This window comes from Poecilia mexicana, unplaced genomic scaffold, assembly GCF_051168715.1.
Source record: "Poecilia mexicana isolate PSO_F unplaced genomic scaffold, ASM5116871v1 scaffold_16, whole genome shotgun sequence".
Classification (NCBI taxonomy): Eukaryota; Metazoa; Chordata; class Actinopteri; order Cyprinodontiformes; family Poeciliidae; genus Poecilia; species Poecilia mexicana.
Window position 1 is genome coordinate 17,595,468 of NW_028263385.1, and position 13,985 is coordinate 17,609,452.

Here is a 13,985-nt window from a genome sequence, read left to right on the forward strand (position 1 = left end):
GTAGGAGGTTAAAGAACACCTCCATGAAGCACAGATGCAAAATGTGCATCTTTTACAGACTCACTTCACAATTATGCACAACCCTATGCTGATCTTATCAAATAAAACCAAAATAAAATACAGTAAATGCTGTAACATTACATAATGAGGAAAAATTCACGGAGTGTGAATACTTTTTGCCAGGTGCTTTAATACTGTAGGACTCTGTGGCGGATTCAAGGCCGTCAGTCACACTGGCCTCCGCCAGATTCGATCTTCCTGGCTGCAGGACCCAGCTCCACTTTACAAACCCGCTGAGCGAACTTCAGAGAGCATAACGTCTCGCCCACGTTGCTCTCCAGCGCAGACACCTTCGGTGGAATGATTTAACTCGGTTAGTGGCGCTGTAAGAATCGGCTGACGATTGATGGGCTTAAGGATTCCTCTTACCTGCACCACCATGACGGTCTTGCTGCCTTTGCCCAGGGAGTCCTGCAACAAGTAGGTAAGGCGAGAGTTCCTGAAGGGGATGTGGGTGTGCCGACCCCGAAGAGCCTGAATGACGTCCCCGAGCGCCAGCAGGGAGCGGTTGATGTTCTGGGCCTCCTTCAGCCGCTCCCCTTCGGCTCCGGACTTCCAGACCCGCTCGGAGCCGGCCAGGTCCACCAGGTTCATCTTACCTGAGCGACGAAGGGTGAAATTCACAGAACTGATTTGCCTTTGAAAGACAAAACTCCTGACAGTTTGTGCTGAGAAGGAAAAATAAAAAATGCGTGACTGACCGGTGGTTTTAGAGCCAGAGGCAAGGTCAGTACCCTGGACGGTGATGCACAGCAGAGCGTGGGAGCGTGAGCTGTGCTGGTTCATCTGAGTGCCAAAAGTGATCCTGTTCCTACGAGCTGTGGCTAAAATCTTTAAAAACAATAATAAAAAAAAAAAGCTGGTTAGATCAGTCATGTTTTCACGAATGGTGATTAAAACGGTAGGAGAAGATCGTCCCACCTTCTTAATGTGCTGAAAGTTCCTAACTTCTACAACCCTGAGGCCCGGAACGTGCAGCTGTCCCGTTCCATCCGGGTTGATCTTTATGTCCAACTTCTCTCCATCCTTACTCAGCAGGTCTCTGAAAGACAAACCACACTTAACCCCCTTTTTGTCACAATATACGTTGAAATATGTCACCTCCAGCTAGAAAGCAGCGTCCGTACCTCAGCACCTCATTGTAAATCTCCACAGAGCTAACTGTGACCGTGTAGGACCACATGTCCTTTCTCTCTTCGATCTCACTGAAGAGATGTTTCAGAGCTCGCTGGTTGATTCCTGGGTTTTCCGCGCTGCCCTGGATAACAAGACGTGGTCATATCAGGTTGCTGGATCTTGACATGGTAACACAGCCGGCATTTTTAGAGCCACTTTTGATTTCTTCATGATCAAAAGTGGCTTTATGGCGTTTGGCATCTGCAATTTTTCAGTCATGAGAAACTTATGGAGAGGCAGTTGATTTTATAGGAAGGAAAAGTGCTAGGTTAAAGTTTCGCCTTAAAATATTGAGCAGGAAACGAACAACTTGGGTAAAGTTATTCATTCATAAATTCAGCTGTGCTGTCGGCAAGAGTGGATCTACACTGCAGGCCTCTCTTAGATCTAAAACCAAACAGGAAAAAACAATATTGTGTTGTGGTTTCACAAATAAAATGTTCTTTTATTTAGTCATTTAGATTTTTTAAAACTTATTTTAAAAAATAATAATTAAATATTTATTTAATTTTTTTAGCAGAGCCTTTTTCTAACTTTATTTTAAAAATAAAATCAGGATTATATAAGTACAGAAGTGATTAGAAATAAATTCAGGAGCACCATCTCAACGAGATGCAAGACTTGTTGGAAAAAAAAGAAACTTTCTCGTTATAATGAGTTTTATATCTCGTTATGATGAGAAAGTTTCTCGTTTAAATGCGGTATAAAAAAATACATTACGGCTTGATGAAAATGCATAAAGGAGCTCGCTATTGTTCTCCTTCTCAATCCTGTTGCTTCTGGACGACATCTAAAAATCCCAACAACTATTTCTGTTTTAGTTTTATTGAGATATAAATCTAGTCGTAATGAGTTTTTTTTCTTAGTCTTGTGAAAACCAGAAAGGTTTCTCGTTTTTTTTTTATCAACTCTATGGCTACTGTGTCTAATTCATATGTTTGAAGACAGACGAGCAATTACTTTTGGGAAAATAGTGTAGGTTAATATATTTAAAATAGTTGTCACTTGCTTAAATATTAACTATTATCAATAATATGCCATCTCATAAATCTGCTTTTATGTGGTAAAAGCAACCAGACCAATCATTCTGTTTGCTTATGCTGTCGGCTTTGAACACAAGAATAATATTTTCTTTAAAACACAAACAAATGTAGTAATAAATTACAATACATGCATCTAATTAAAAAACGTGCCATTATTATGAGTTTTTTTTAATCTGAACAAATGACCTTTGTTAGTTGCAGCCATGCTATAAAACTCGTGTTTACCTCCATGGTGTAGGTTTTTCCAGAGCCTGTCTGTCCATATGCAAATATGCAGACATGGTAGCCATCAATGCAGGACGTCACGAGAGGTTCGATCTCCTGAAAGACCTGTTCAAACCAAACCAAGAGTGAGGTGCGGGGTCAGAGGTCATGTCGCAGTAACGTGTTCATCAAATCTTTGTCTTTCCCACTACCTCTTCCTGCGTGGCATGTGGCTGGAAGACCTTGTCCAACTCAAAGCTGCGACCTTTCCCCTTGCTCAACACAGTGAGGGAGGACTCGTTGTTGGGGTCCGTCGTCACGACAACAGACTGACCTTCCTCGTGCTGGTCCTCCTTCAGCACGGGCTTGACCCGGCACAGCACACGGATGTTGCCTGAAACGGAGCGAAGGCTCGGTGAGCGAACAATCTGACTACATTTGCCGGAGCAAACGTGACTCTTCCTCGCCTTTCAGCTCCACCAGCTGCTCATGGAGCTTCCTGCGCAGGGCCACTTCCTTCCTGTACTTCTCCAGAAGGTCCTTGTTGGCTTCAGACATCTCACTGATAGCCGCTGAGACCTACCAAAGAGAAAACACGGCATGGAACCCCAGAAATCTGACGTTTCCCCTTCCACCAAAATGCAAGAGTTCAGGTCTGAATTACCTGCTTTTTGGCTTCACTGATCGCTGCACCGTAAAACTCGGAGAAGTTCCGAACCTGACTCCTTAGACTGGCATAGTCTGTCTTCATGGAGCGCAGGGTGGGAGGGAGAGCTGTCAGACGCTTCTGCAAAGCTGAGAGAGAAAATACGGCGTGAAAAAAATATTCTTTGACTAAGCAGAACGTCTTGTGAGCAGCAGCAGCAGAAGCGACTGACTGAAAAATTGGTCCTGCAGGTCCTGAAGGTGTTCAGCGGAGCAGCTGGCAGCAGCCTTCACGGCCTCCTCTTTCCTCTCCTCCAAGTGGCCGATCTCCTTCAGCAGCTCCTCTCGCAGGTGACTGATTTCTCGTTCGTACGCTGCAATCTGTAAATATTTTATCACAACAGTTTGTCGGCCTGTTAGCTTTACATTTACAGTGGCGTAACTCTACACTGTGTTGTTATAGAACAACAAGAGGGTAGAACTTTTATTGTAATTTCTGTCGTCGGATCGGCGGTTCATAACATTGACTTTAAATTATTTCTAAACATCAACGGTTTTATGGCTTACAGCTAGCAGTAATGTAGAGACAAACTAAACAACGAGTGATGTTCAAAATGTGCAAGACCTTGTAAAACTACTTGGCATTTTTACCAAATTAATACAATGAGCTTGAATTTTATGTGACGGGCGCATACAAAGTAGTGCATAATTGGGAATTGGGCTGTGATGTAAGAGTGGGCTTTGACTGGGCCATTTTAATACATATATATTTAGTCTAAACTGTATGTTTAAAGTTGCTGCTTCAATGTAATCCTTTGACCTCATCTCAAGTATTTTGGCATAATGCTGACATTGTTTTATGAGCTAACCATGCTTTAAAAAAACCTCCATGAAACTTTATGTTCATCCGTGTTCTCCAAAAAACCGAGGGATTCAAAGCAAAATCATCCTGAAAGTTGAAACCTTTAGTTCTTACCTTGTGCTGCAGGTTGCAGCTATATTCATCCGACTTCCTGATCTGTTCCTCCAGCTGTCTGCACCTCTCATTCTGACCGGACAGCCTTTCAGACAGCACCTCGTTCCTCTGTCTGGCTTTGGTCAGCTGCTTCACTGTGGCCGGAGATTCCACCTCCACTGTCTGCGTGACGTACTGCAGAGAAGATCCACGTCTTTTCAGGATCGTATGAATACACCCAAGTCCCTCTGGAATCCATCCCAAGCCCATTGAGATGGTTCACCTTCACAACTGGCTCCTTCCCTCTTTCCTTATTCAGCTCCAGCTCCAGCTCCCTCACTCTGTCCTCCCGTTTTCTCAGCTCCTCTCCTCTTCTCCACTCCCTGTGTTCGCTCTTCCTCTCCAGCTGTGAGAGCTGCTCGGCCCGCTGCTGCAGGGACGACTCCAGCTGCTGAACTCGGCCACGGAGGTTCTCGTTCTCCTGTCGTGTGAAAACGAAGCACGTCGCGTGGGTGTTAACGGCGGGTTGAGCTCGGAGCAGAACTCCAGCCTCTCACCTTGATGAGCATGGTGTTGGACTGAGACGGGATGGCCGACAGCTGCTGCAGGAGGCCTTGTGTGACGCTCAGGCTCTGCTTCAGGCTCTCGTTCTCAGCCGACAGACAGAGAACTCGCTTCTCGGAGTCCGTGGCTCCCTGAGGGTAAAACAAACACTGGCGCTCATTGGTTTTGCTCATCATGAGACAGTTTTTTTTTTCTTGACTGACAAGTTGTTAGAAGTGAATTTTAATAAAGTTGAAGCGATAGTCTGAATCTGATACACTTTTATGTTGGAAATCTTCTTTAAATTATTTAATAAGAATATCACAGTCTGTTGCAGAGCTACAGCATGTAAAATCAAAGACATGCTAAATGCATGCTGTGTAGTTAATGTAAATATGTTTAGGTTTTTAGGACTGAGAGACCTGTATCGTGCTAAAAATGATGTTTAAGTCTCCAAGCTGTGTCTCAATGTTTATTCAGATCAGACAGAATAAATATGACATAAAAGGAAACTATGTTTGTGAAAGCAAAAATGAGAACTAATGTGAAAAAAGGCACATTTCAGTTGAATAAAGACACTGTAAAAGCTTATAAACATTTCACATTCATTTGAAGAGAAAAATAATCAAATTCTGCAAAGCCGATGGATGATTATGGTTCATTTGTTAACTTCACAATTTTTTTTATGCAATTATCTACTGATGAAAGTTTAGTTAACTTAGTTTTTTCTGTCAAAATTCAAAGATAATTTTAAAAAATGGTAGATCAAATAAGCACAGCGCCAACTACTATATTTATTTCCAATATGCATTTCATTTCCTTCTTTTCGTTGTAAGAGCTGGGTACTGCTTGACATTTACGGAGCTAGTTTTATAACGAAGCGGCTCTGCTGATTGCTTGAAAAGTGACAAACACTCGATGAATGACTCAGGCAATGGCTTGCAGGACTCACAGCGGCTGTTCTCAGTCTCGACAGCTCCTCCTCACGCTCCTCTATGCAGCTCTTCAGCTCATCAATCTAAATTAAAAAAAATGGAAGCAATTTGAACATTTGATTAGATGTGTCAGAATGAAGACTTGTTTTTTTTTTTCTATCATCAGTAGAAGAATGTGAAATGTTTGAACTAGCCTCTTATCATGTGGGAATACTTAACATCTAAAAAACATTTCTCTGCTTACGTTAAATAGAAGTGGCACTCGTGCAAAATGTCAGAATGAAAATTACAGTTTTGATGGTCTGCTCTTACAATACACAGGAGCAAAAATAACCCCAGCCGTGTACCTGCTGCTGAAAGGCCTGTATGCGGGTGTGCCTGTCTCGTTCTTTTTGCTCCAGCTGTGAGTGCAGCAGACGCAGCTCTCCCCTCAGTTTGCTCCTCTCCCCCTGCAGCCCGTACAGGGACTCCACCAGCCGGTGGAGACCAGCTGGACTCCCCACATCACTACTGCACTCGCCTGGAAGACAGGAAACAAAACCAACGACATCCAGCACTGTCAGCAATTTAATCCCAATGATGTTCTAAGGGCAAAAACTGCAGCAATGAATTTATTGCTGTTTGCATTCATTCAAATTCTTTGTTTTATTTTATTGTAATATCATTGATCATGCGAAACATTCCTGTGTGAGTAAAGACATTTTTTATAAGACTGCAGTCACAGTCAGTATGAATGCAACTTTTTTTTTTTTTTTTTACTCAGAGCCATCTCTTCATTTCCCTAACATTTCCACAGCATGAAGAAAAGCTCACGTGTAAATCTAATATTTATTACCATTGAAAGTGGACCAAATGTTTTTTTTTGGTTTTTTTTGCATCTGTAGTCACTGCGCGCTACCGTTGACATCATTGTGCTCGTGTTCTACTTCCCATCTCGAGATGCAAATTTAAAGACATGAATTATAATAGTGCAACTCAGCAAACCTTTTTTTGAAACCACCCTGCACTCCACCCTGAGCTGAAGCAGCATGACTAACAATGCTTCCATCACTTTTCCTCCGCCTCAGTGACTTATCAGGCTTTGTCGTCTCTTACTTTCATTTCGCAACTTTATGCTAATTTTATCAACATTGCATGTCAGGTTTGTCCTTGTGGAGAGGTTTCGGAAAGAAATCTGCTGGAGGAATTAAACAGGACTGTAAATTTTAAGGCAGCAGCTTAAAACTATGGGTAAAAAATTATTTTTAAACCAATAAATGTATTTGTAAAACCCTTGTGATCTAAATAGAAAACAGCCTAAACAGTTGTAATCCAGCCATATTGACTGACATCCTGCATATTCATGATGCACAGTATCACTCAGACCTGCAGTTTGTATTACACCTATAAAAAAAAAAAAAAAAAAGACAAACAGAACAGCCACCGGGACCTCTGGCTATTTTTATCCTGACACGTTTACACGTGCTACCCCTGCATGTGCCAGACCTTGCAACTCCATTTGCTCCAGTTTAAACAGCATCAGCAGACATGTTTTATTCACGTCAACACAGCTGAGATCCAGCAACTCGGGGGAGTCATGAGATCCTCTTCCATTCTGTAAAACTGAGACAAATTTGCTCATTCGGGGAGCTGCATGTTCATGCACCTGTTAACAAGCTGCAGTGACAGTCTGCGAACGCTGCTTAGGGTTTCTGATCTGAGGTCAGACGACCAGTCTGTGGTTACATCTGAATCACAGCAGGTACAGACAGGCTCTGAGAACCACGGGGCGGGGCTGGTTCTTGTGACAACACAGCTGCTGACAAACATCTGGCAAATCTAATCCTTTTTTGTTTTACTCATGTCTCTCAGATGTTACAAAAGATGTACAGATGCACCACCACCATCATTCCAGTCAACACAAACAGGAAAAAAAATAAGAAAAGTTTCCCTTCGCTCATCCGGGAAGATGCAGAAGATGTAGTTAGGAATTAAGAAGCCATTAGTGGCACAAGTTCAAACTGAACGCACATCTAGAGTACTGGAAAATCCCAAAACAAGGGAGAGTTGGCATTTACTGATTCAATGAGTGGCCTAAATCAGATGGAAGAGTTCAGAGAGGAATCTGAGAAGATTTATACTTGCTAGATTTATAGCAGCAATCATCATTGTCGTTATTTGCGTGTGGGAGTCATCCGAGTCAAATTCAAGCTCAAATGTCGCCACCCGTAACACACAGAGCCGTATTAGTTGTTTTGTTTTTTTTTGTTTCCCATAGTGTGTGTTTTTAAAAAGGTGTTTTGTGAAATCCTGCAATGGAAATCCACACGTCATCAAACACAGGTGTTTTTAATTACCTGTTAGCGATCACAATAAAGCTTGTAGAATAGTATCTTCAACAAAGACTATGACCTTTTACATCTGTCTTTTTTTACACGATCCCTTCGAAGCATGGGAGTGATAAAGTCTCACCCATCCCCCCCCCTCACCCCTCTGTCTCACCCTCGCTCAGGGGGCTGGGACTCTGCTGCTGACTGATGGCCTCCTCCAGGCTGCTGATGACGCTGTTCTTGTCTCTGATGCGCTGGCGGTAGGAAGCCCGCAGAGTCTTCATCTGACGGCGGTGCTGGACGCGGTGCCTCTTCAGCTGGACCCGGTACTGGTCGGCCTGCTGCTGCAGCTGCTGGAAGTGGGAGTACTGCTCCAGAAAGCTTAGCAAGTGGGACATCACCGCCACCAGGGGAGACTCGGCCAACTGTTTGATGGGGAAGCACATCCTTAAAGTTTATCGACCTGATTGGGGGTTCGGGGGTGAATTCAAGCCAGCCTTCTGCATCAAGTGTTCGATACCTTTCCTGTTGCCTCCAGCTGAACCTGAGAGGCTCTCCTCTTCTCAGTCTCCTGTTTGAAAGACAGAAAAGCCGCCAGAGGAGTGCAGGCTGGGATGTCTGGGGCATTGTCCTCATCTTCATCACTCAGTTCGTCACTGTCACTGCTGCTGCCTGGTCAAATATTAGGAGAGCAACAGATTGAAGGACTGTTTGCGCTAAATATTTAAAGCGTAAGTGGGAACTCCTCGTGTAGGACATGCATGGTTTCTTTCTCACGAACTCACTTGATTCACTAAATCGAGCACAAGATTTTTTTGTTCTGGAGGCGTGGCCATCTCGTCTCCTGCTCCTTGTTTCCATGGAAACAGGTCCTGGCTCCTGTGCATCGTATTCGAGGGTCAGACCAGACGGTAACAGACACAAAACACGCACACACACACGCACGCACGCACGCACACACGCACACACACACACACACACACACACACACACACACACACACACACACAAGTTTTAAACAAAAGAAACACATATTCCAAATCCAGACATGCGCACAACTACATGCAATAAAAATCCAACACTATGAGGCAACCTGTGGCCTGATTGATGTTTCCAAAAATATCTGAGCAGAAAATCTCTGAGGATGCAAAATGATGTGGCTAGACTCACATCTGGGGAAGCTCCACAGGCTCCATCCAAGGCGTCCTCCTCCTTCCTGAAGACAGTGTAGAAGATGTAGACTAAAAGCGAATAGAAGGCGTACATCTCCACTCCGTCAGAGAGCTCCTGCAAATGATAAATGAACCCGCTAATTTAGTTATTGTGAAACTGATGGAAGGCATAAAAATATCAGACTTAATCTTAAAACGGAGAAGCCGATCATCTAGATGTGCATGTTGAGATTTTTTTTTTTTTCATGATGCATTTTTCAAGCATTTTTCCATTTTCATTTCATCCAGCTGAATTAATTGTCTTCTGTACCTCATCAAACGACTTCTCCCTCCCGATAATGGGAGCCTGTGATTCCAGCCCTTCGTATTCCGATGTCACGCTCCATCTGTGTTAATCCCAACTCCTCTCGTGCAGCTCCTTTTCTCAGGAGCTGCTGGAAGATCCCTGCACCGCCGGGCTCATTCTGTTCTCCTCATCCTTTCTCCTCCCCTTCCTTTTCTCCTTCTCTCCACTTTGCTCCATCCACAAGCTGCGGCTCCACGGAGCATGCTCAGTGCGGCTTCCTGAGCCGCTGCAGTGGTGCAGCTGCAGATGCAGACAGGTTTCATGGAGAGAATGGGGTGACGGAGCCGATGATGACAACGCTGGCCTGGCTTGGTAGAGAAGGAAGAGGTGATTCATTTCATTCTTCTGAGTATGTGAAATAAACAAACATTGCAGGTTGTTGATTTTAAACGGGTGAGTAGTGAAGCAAAGAAAGTCGCGAAAAGTTGCTGAACAAAAATAAATCTCAAAGAATCCAGATTACACAAACTTTGTCTTTTATTGGTATTTTGTTAGTAATATTGAGTAGTACATAATTATAAAATGTAAGGGGGGAAAAAAACACTGTTTCCAAGTAGATAAAATTTGAAAATGGTATATTTATATGTATTCAGTGCCCTTTACTTGTACAGCCCTAAATCAAATTGAAACTAAATGAAAGTGTCCTTTTTAGGAAATATATACCATTAAATTTTATTTATGAATTAATAAATGTTGTGGGGAGATTTCTAGAGGAGTTTGATTGGAGAACTACATTCAAAGCTCTGAATGTCTCATTAAGAACTGTTTGATCCTGCATCTGAAAATGGAAAGAGCACAAAACAGCAGAAAACCCACCAAAAACAGCCGTCCACCGAAACTGACAGGCTGAGCAAGAAGAGCTTTCAAAAAGCCCCCGGTTACTCTGGAGGAGCTGCAGAAATCCACAACTCGTGGCAGAATTTAACGCAACAACTGTCGGTTGCACACTCAACAAATCTGATCTTTATAAGATCCAACACCGCAAACATTCAACTTTTAGTTCTGCAAGTAAATATGAGGTGGAGAACTAACCCTGGAGCTGAAGCAGCAGAAGACCTGGGGCGAGGATGAAGGTCGACCTTCATCTGATGAAGGACGACCCCAAACATACAACCAGAACAGCGGTGGAAAATCCCTGATAAAAAAAATACTGACGTTTGTGAATGCAATACAACAGCTTGTTTTGGTCATAAGACCGATTAATTACTTCTGAAATATATACATTTTTAGACAGTAATAAAAAAAAAAGGAACAAAACAGGCAACTCTATAAACATTCATCTTTAGGACCAATAATGTCCCGAAATGACTTATAATGCTAAAAGGAAAAACTATTTCTACCATTCCCCTCAGAGTTTGGATTGGAGCCACAGATGTTTTACATATACTGCAGTGAACCAGTTTCACTCTCCTGAAACCCTGGGAGACAAGCTGCAGCATCTTTTCCTGTAGCTCGCTGCAAAACAGAGATGTGATGAGCATCAAACCATGACGGAGACAAAGTTAGAGCTTTGACCCCTGCAGATATTTCGGACATGGATAGTGCTGAGGCTGCAGAGCAAAGGCTTCCTAAACTCTGGGAGGGTGTTTCTGCTTGCCTCAGTCCAAAATAAAAACACAAGCAGGCAAAAACAGACATTAACAACCCCAACTTGACAAGAATTAAGCAGAACAGATAGAAACTTAGAAAACACGAGAAAAGAATATTTGGACTTTTACCTGCATTTTTTTCAGTTTTTATCACTGCAACAAAACGACTGAGAATTTGAATTATCACACTGGTGATACGTTTTTATTCAATCTCAGCTCATTTGATATTTAAATGAAGTCTGACTTAGTTTCAGCAAATTTCATTAAAATAATATCTGGTATTAAAACAATGGACTTACTGCAAGGGACTGCTTTCCAACAGACACCCTGGTTTTTTAAAAATGTTAATTAGCAAAACATCAGTTGGATCTATTTATTTAGTTTTAGCTCATGCAAACTAAATAATACTGTGCAAAAGCTTTAGGGCAAACCTGATTTTTTTTATCTTGCTACCAAGGGATCAAACTGATCTCTTAAGGTGGCCTTTATCATTTGATCTTTGGATCAAATGAAATCTTCCTGCTTTTTGTTAAAATTTTCCATTTCTGATTTTACGCATGCATGGGAAGACAGAAATTATCTTGATTACACTGCACATAAAAAACCCCCTACAAAAAACAGTGCTGTATAGCAAAGGCAGACCACAACCAAAAGTAATAAAACAAACAAATCCTCATAATAAAACAAAGTGATAAGTTAACAGGAAAATTGAGTTTATACTAAAGAAAACAACAAAAAAAACAGTGAAATATGAACACAAAAAATAAGAAAATAAAAATTAAACTGGATATGCAAATGTGGTAAGATGTAGTCTAAAAAGCACCACTCAGATCCACAACACGTCATAGCAGAGTTTCCCAAATAAACACTTCAAATGTCTTTTCACACTCTGACAAAAAAGGGCCTTTTGGGTTTAATGCCCAACTAAATGTCACCAATACTGTCATTCTCCAAAAACATTTTGAGCTCATTTCAAACTATTTTCTCAGTATATTAGAAATAAAAGGCAGCTTAAAAATGGGTTAGTTACAATATTATACATATACATATAACTTCTACAGTATTAATACCCAAATGATCTCTAACAGGTTGTAAACATTACTTAAAGATAACCTTAGATATACAAAAACACAGAGCAGATACCATAATGTTATTAAATGAAAAGATTGCAAATAAATATGCATAGAACCATTGTAGTTGAATTCCTGAAATTATGTTGTGAATTCTGGTATTATTTCTAAGAATATCATAGGCCAACTTCTGGAAAACCCTCTGATAACTTTCTGGAAGTTCCCTGCTGCAAAGTAAATGTCAAAAACTCACAGCGAATATGTGAATCACAGCAGCAAAAAAAGTGTCTGCTGCTGTGAAAAAAGTGTTTAGCATAGTAATGGTGGAAATGTACATTGTTTTTAGATAATCTGTTCAGTCAAGTTAGGTCATTTCATGTCCCTTTACCGTCTGCAATGAACACTTTACCTCTGCAATAACAAAAATCACCACTCATTTACATATTTATAGGTCAGTCACATCCAACAGAAACTTGTTGAGGGCTTTTGCTGAAAGCCAACAGCCGACTGACAACGACCCCTTTAGAAGACATTTCACAAGTCCTTCTGCAGCAGGTGGAGAGATCAGAGGAGAAAAAGCGTTTGTGTCGGCCCTCTGTGCCAGAAGTAAGGGGAGGCTGAGGGCCACGCCGCCTGCGGCCCCTAACGCATTCCCTGCAAACAGACACACAGTCAGGCAGCAGGACAGAGAAGACAGGCCGAGGCAGCGAGTCAGGACAGTGAGCGTCTCTCCTGAGAGCCAGTCTGAGAGTCCGAGAAGCAGACAGGAGCCGCACAGGAGAACACGAGCCGTGTTGTGGTCCTGACTGAGCCACAGGAGGTCGAAGGAAACCAAAGCCGGAGCCAGAACCTCCCCGGTCCATTCTGCTTCTCTCTGAAGTGTGGAGGCATGGAAGAGGCAAAGAGCTGCAGAGACCCCGAGCAGGAAGAAGCCAACAGAGGGCCCCCTGTGGTCCTATAGAGAAAGACAGTATATGTGGTGAGTGTAGATTTATACAGGTACAACGTGCGTATGAAGAGTGACAGAAAGGAAATCGTCACCACTTAGTCTGTAGGTTTTAAAAAGCAAGTTCCACCTATGAATTGTTACTTTGACAAGAGAAAACGCATTTTTCATTTTAGAGAGCTTCACTCAATGCGTTTTAGTGAGTTATGTCCTGCGTTCTTATTGCATTTAGTCTTAAAAATCTATGCCTACCTTAAAGAGTCTATAGGAGGAGAGCAGGGCTGTTGCACACAAAACACTGTTGGAACCAGAGGTGACCCAGTCCATTACACAGGACGCCATTGATCCTGATGCAAATAGACGTCTGAAAACATCCGACAGTCTGCCAACTGGCAACACACAGATAACATCAGAGAAAGTCTAAATAAACGCATTCCACGGAAGTTATTAAAACATATCAGGATGTGGACCAAAAAGGCTTCCTTACTGATAATAACAGAGGATAAAACAGCAAACTCATCGGGCAGGAACAATCAACGGTTTGTTTTTACACGTGGTCAAGCCCTAAGTCCAGTGCGCAAGCTCAAAAAGAATGCGTTCAATGTTGCTCGTAAAAGCTGGACTGTACCAGTTTCTGAAGCACCAACAATAGTCTGTCACGTACCAACAACCGACAATGTTTAAAGTAACTCAAGTTATTTTCTTCTATATTCTGATGCAATGTCATGCAAATCTGGATCCCTATTTGCATCAAGTTCCAACTATATGACTAACTAATTCCCTATTTGTGTTAAGAAGCAATTAAGTAGGATTTTTAATAGCCGGCGATATAGATATGTAGTAAATATGTAGAGAAGGGAAACAAGCAGGTATTGACATGCAGGATGCAATTTATACAACAAATTTGCACAACTCAATGTCTAAAGTCAAAACTGTTTGGTCTTGGTCAGATTCACAGTGTTGTCAGTGTTTACACAATTGCCTACACCAGG

General features: G+C 42.2%; 2 protein-coding genes across 3 annotated transcripts; both read right to left on the bottom strand.

The window, feature by feature from the left end:
• Window positions 1-51: 51 nt before the first annotated feature.
• Window positions 52-9,427, bottom strand: LOC106922514 (kinesin-like protein KIFC3). The gene is made up of 20 exons (XM_014994993.2): window positions 9,353-9,427; window positions 9,041-9,157; window positions 8,656-8,749; window positions 8,391-8,542; window positions 8,043-8,295; window positions 5,909-6,081; window positions 5,579-5,644; window positions 4,641-4,778; window positions 4,367-4,564; window positions 4,105-4,278; window positions 3,362-3,509; window positions 3,148-3,278; window positions 2,951-3,062; window positions 2,696-2,877; window positions 2,505-2,609; window positions 1,188-1,318; window positions 982-1,102; window positions 762-891; window positions 430-659; window positions 52-350 (listed from the first exon to the last, which is right to left on the bottom strand). The coding sequence occupies exons 2-20, from the start codon at window positions 9,134-9,136 to the stop codon at window positions 225-227; spliced, it is 2,760 nt and encodes a 919-aa protein (XP_014850479.2). The 5' UTR covers window positions 9,137-9,157; window positions 9,353-9,427; the 3' UTR covers window positions 52-224.
• A 420-nt stretch (window positions 9,428-9,847) lies between these two features.
• Window positions 9,848-13,611, bottom strand: LOC148155045 (transmembrane protein 276-like). 2 transcript variants are annotated; one of them, XM_088014122.1, is made up of 3 exons: window positions 13,481-13,610; window positions 13,246-13,382; window positions 9,848-13,002 (listed from the first exon to the last, which is right to left on the bottom strand). In XM_088014122.1, exons 2-3 carry the CDS (start codon window positions 13,333-13,335, stop codon window positions 12,493-12,495), a joined length of 600 nt encoding a protein of 199 aa, XP_087870248.1. In that variant the 5' UTR covers window positions 13,336-13,382; window positions 13,481-13,610; the 3' UTR covers window positions 9,848-12,492. The 2 variants fall into 2 exon arrangements, with proteins under 2 accessions (XP_087870248.1, XP_087870249.1); XM_088014123.1 differs by having other exon boundaries at window positions 13,246-13,611.
• Window positions 13,612-13,985: the final 374 nt, after the last annotated feature.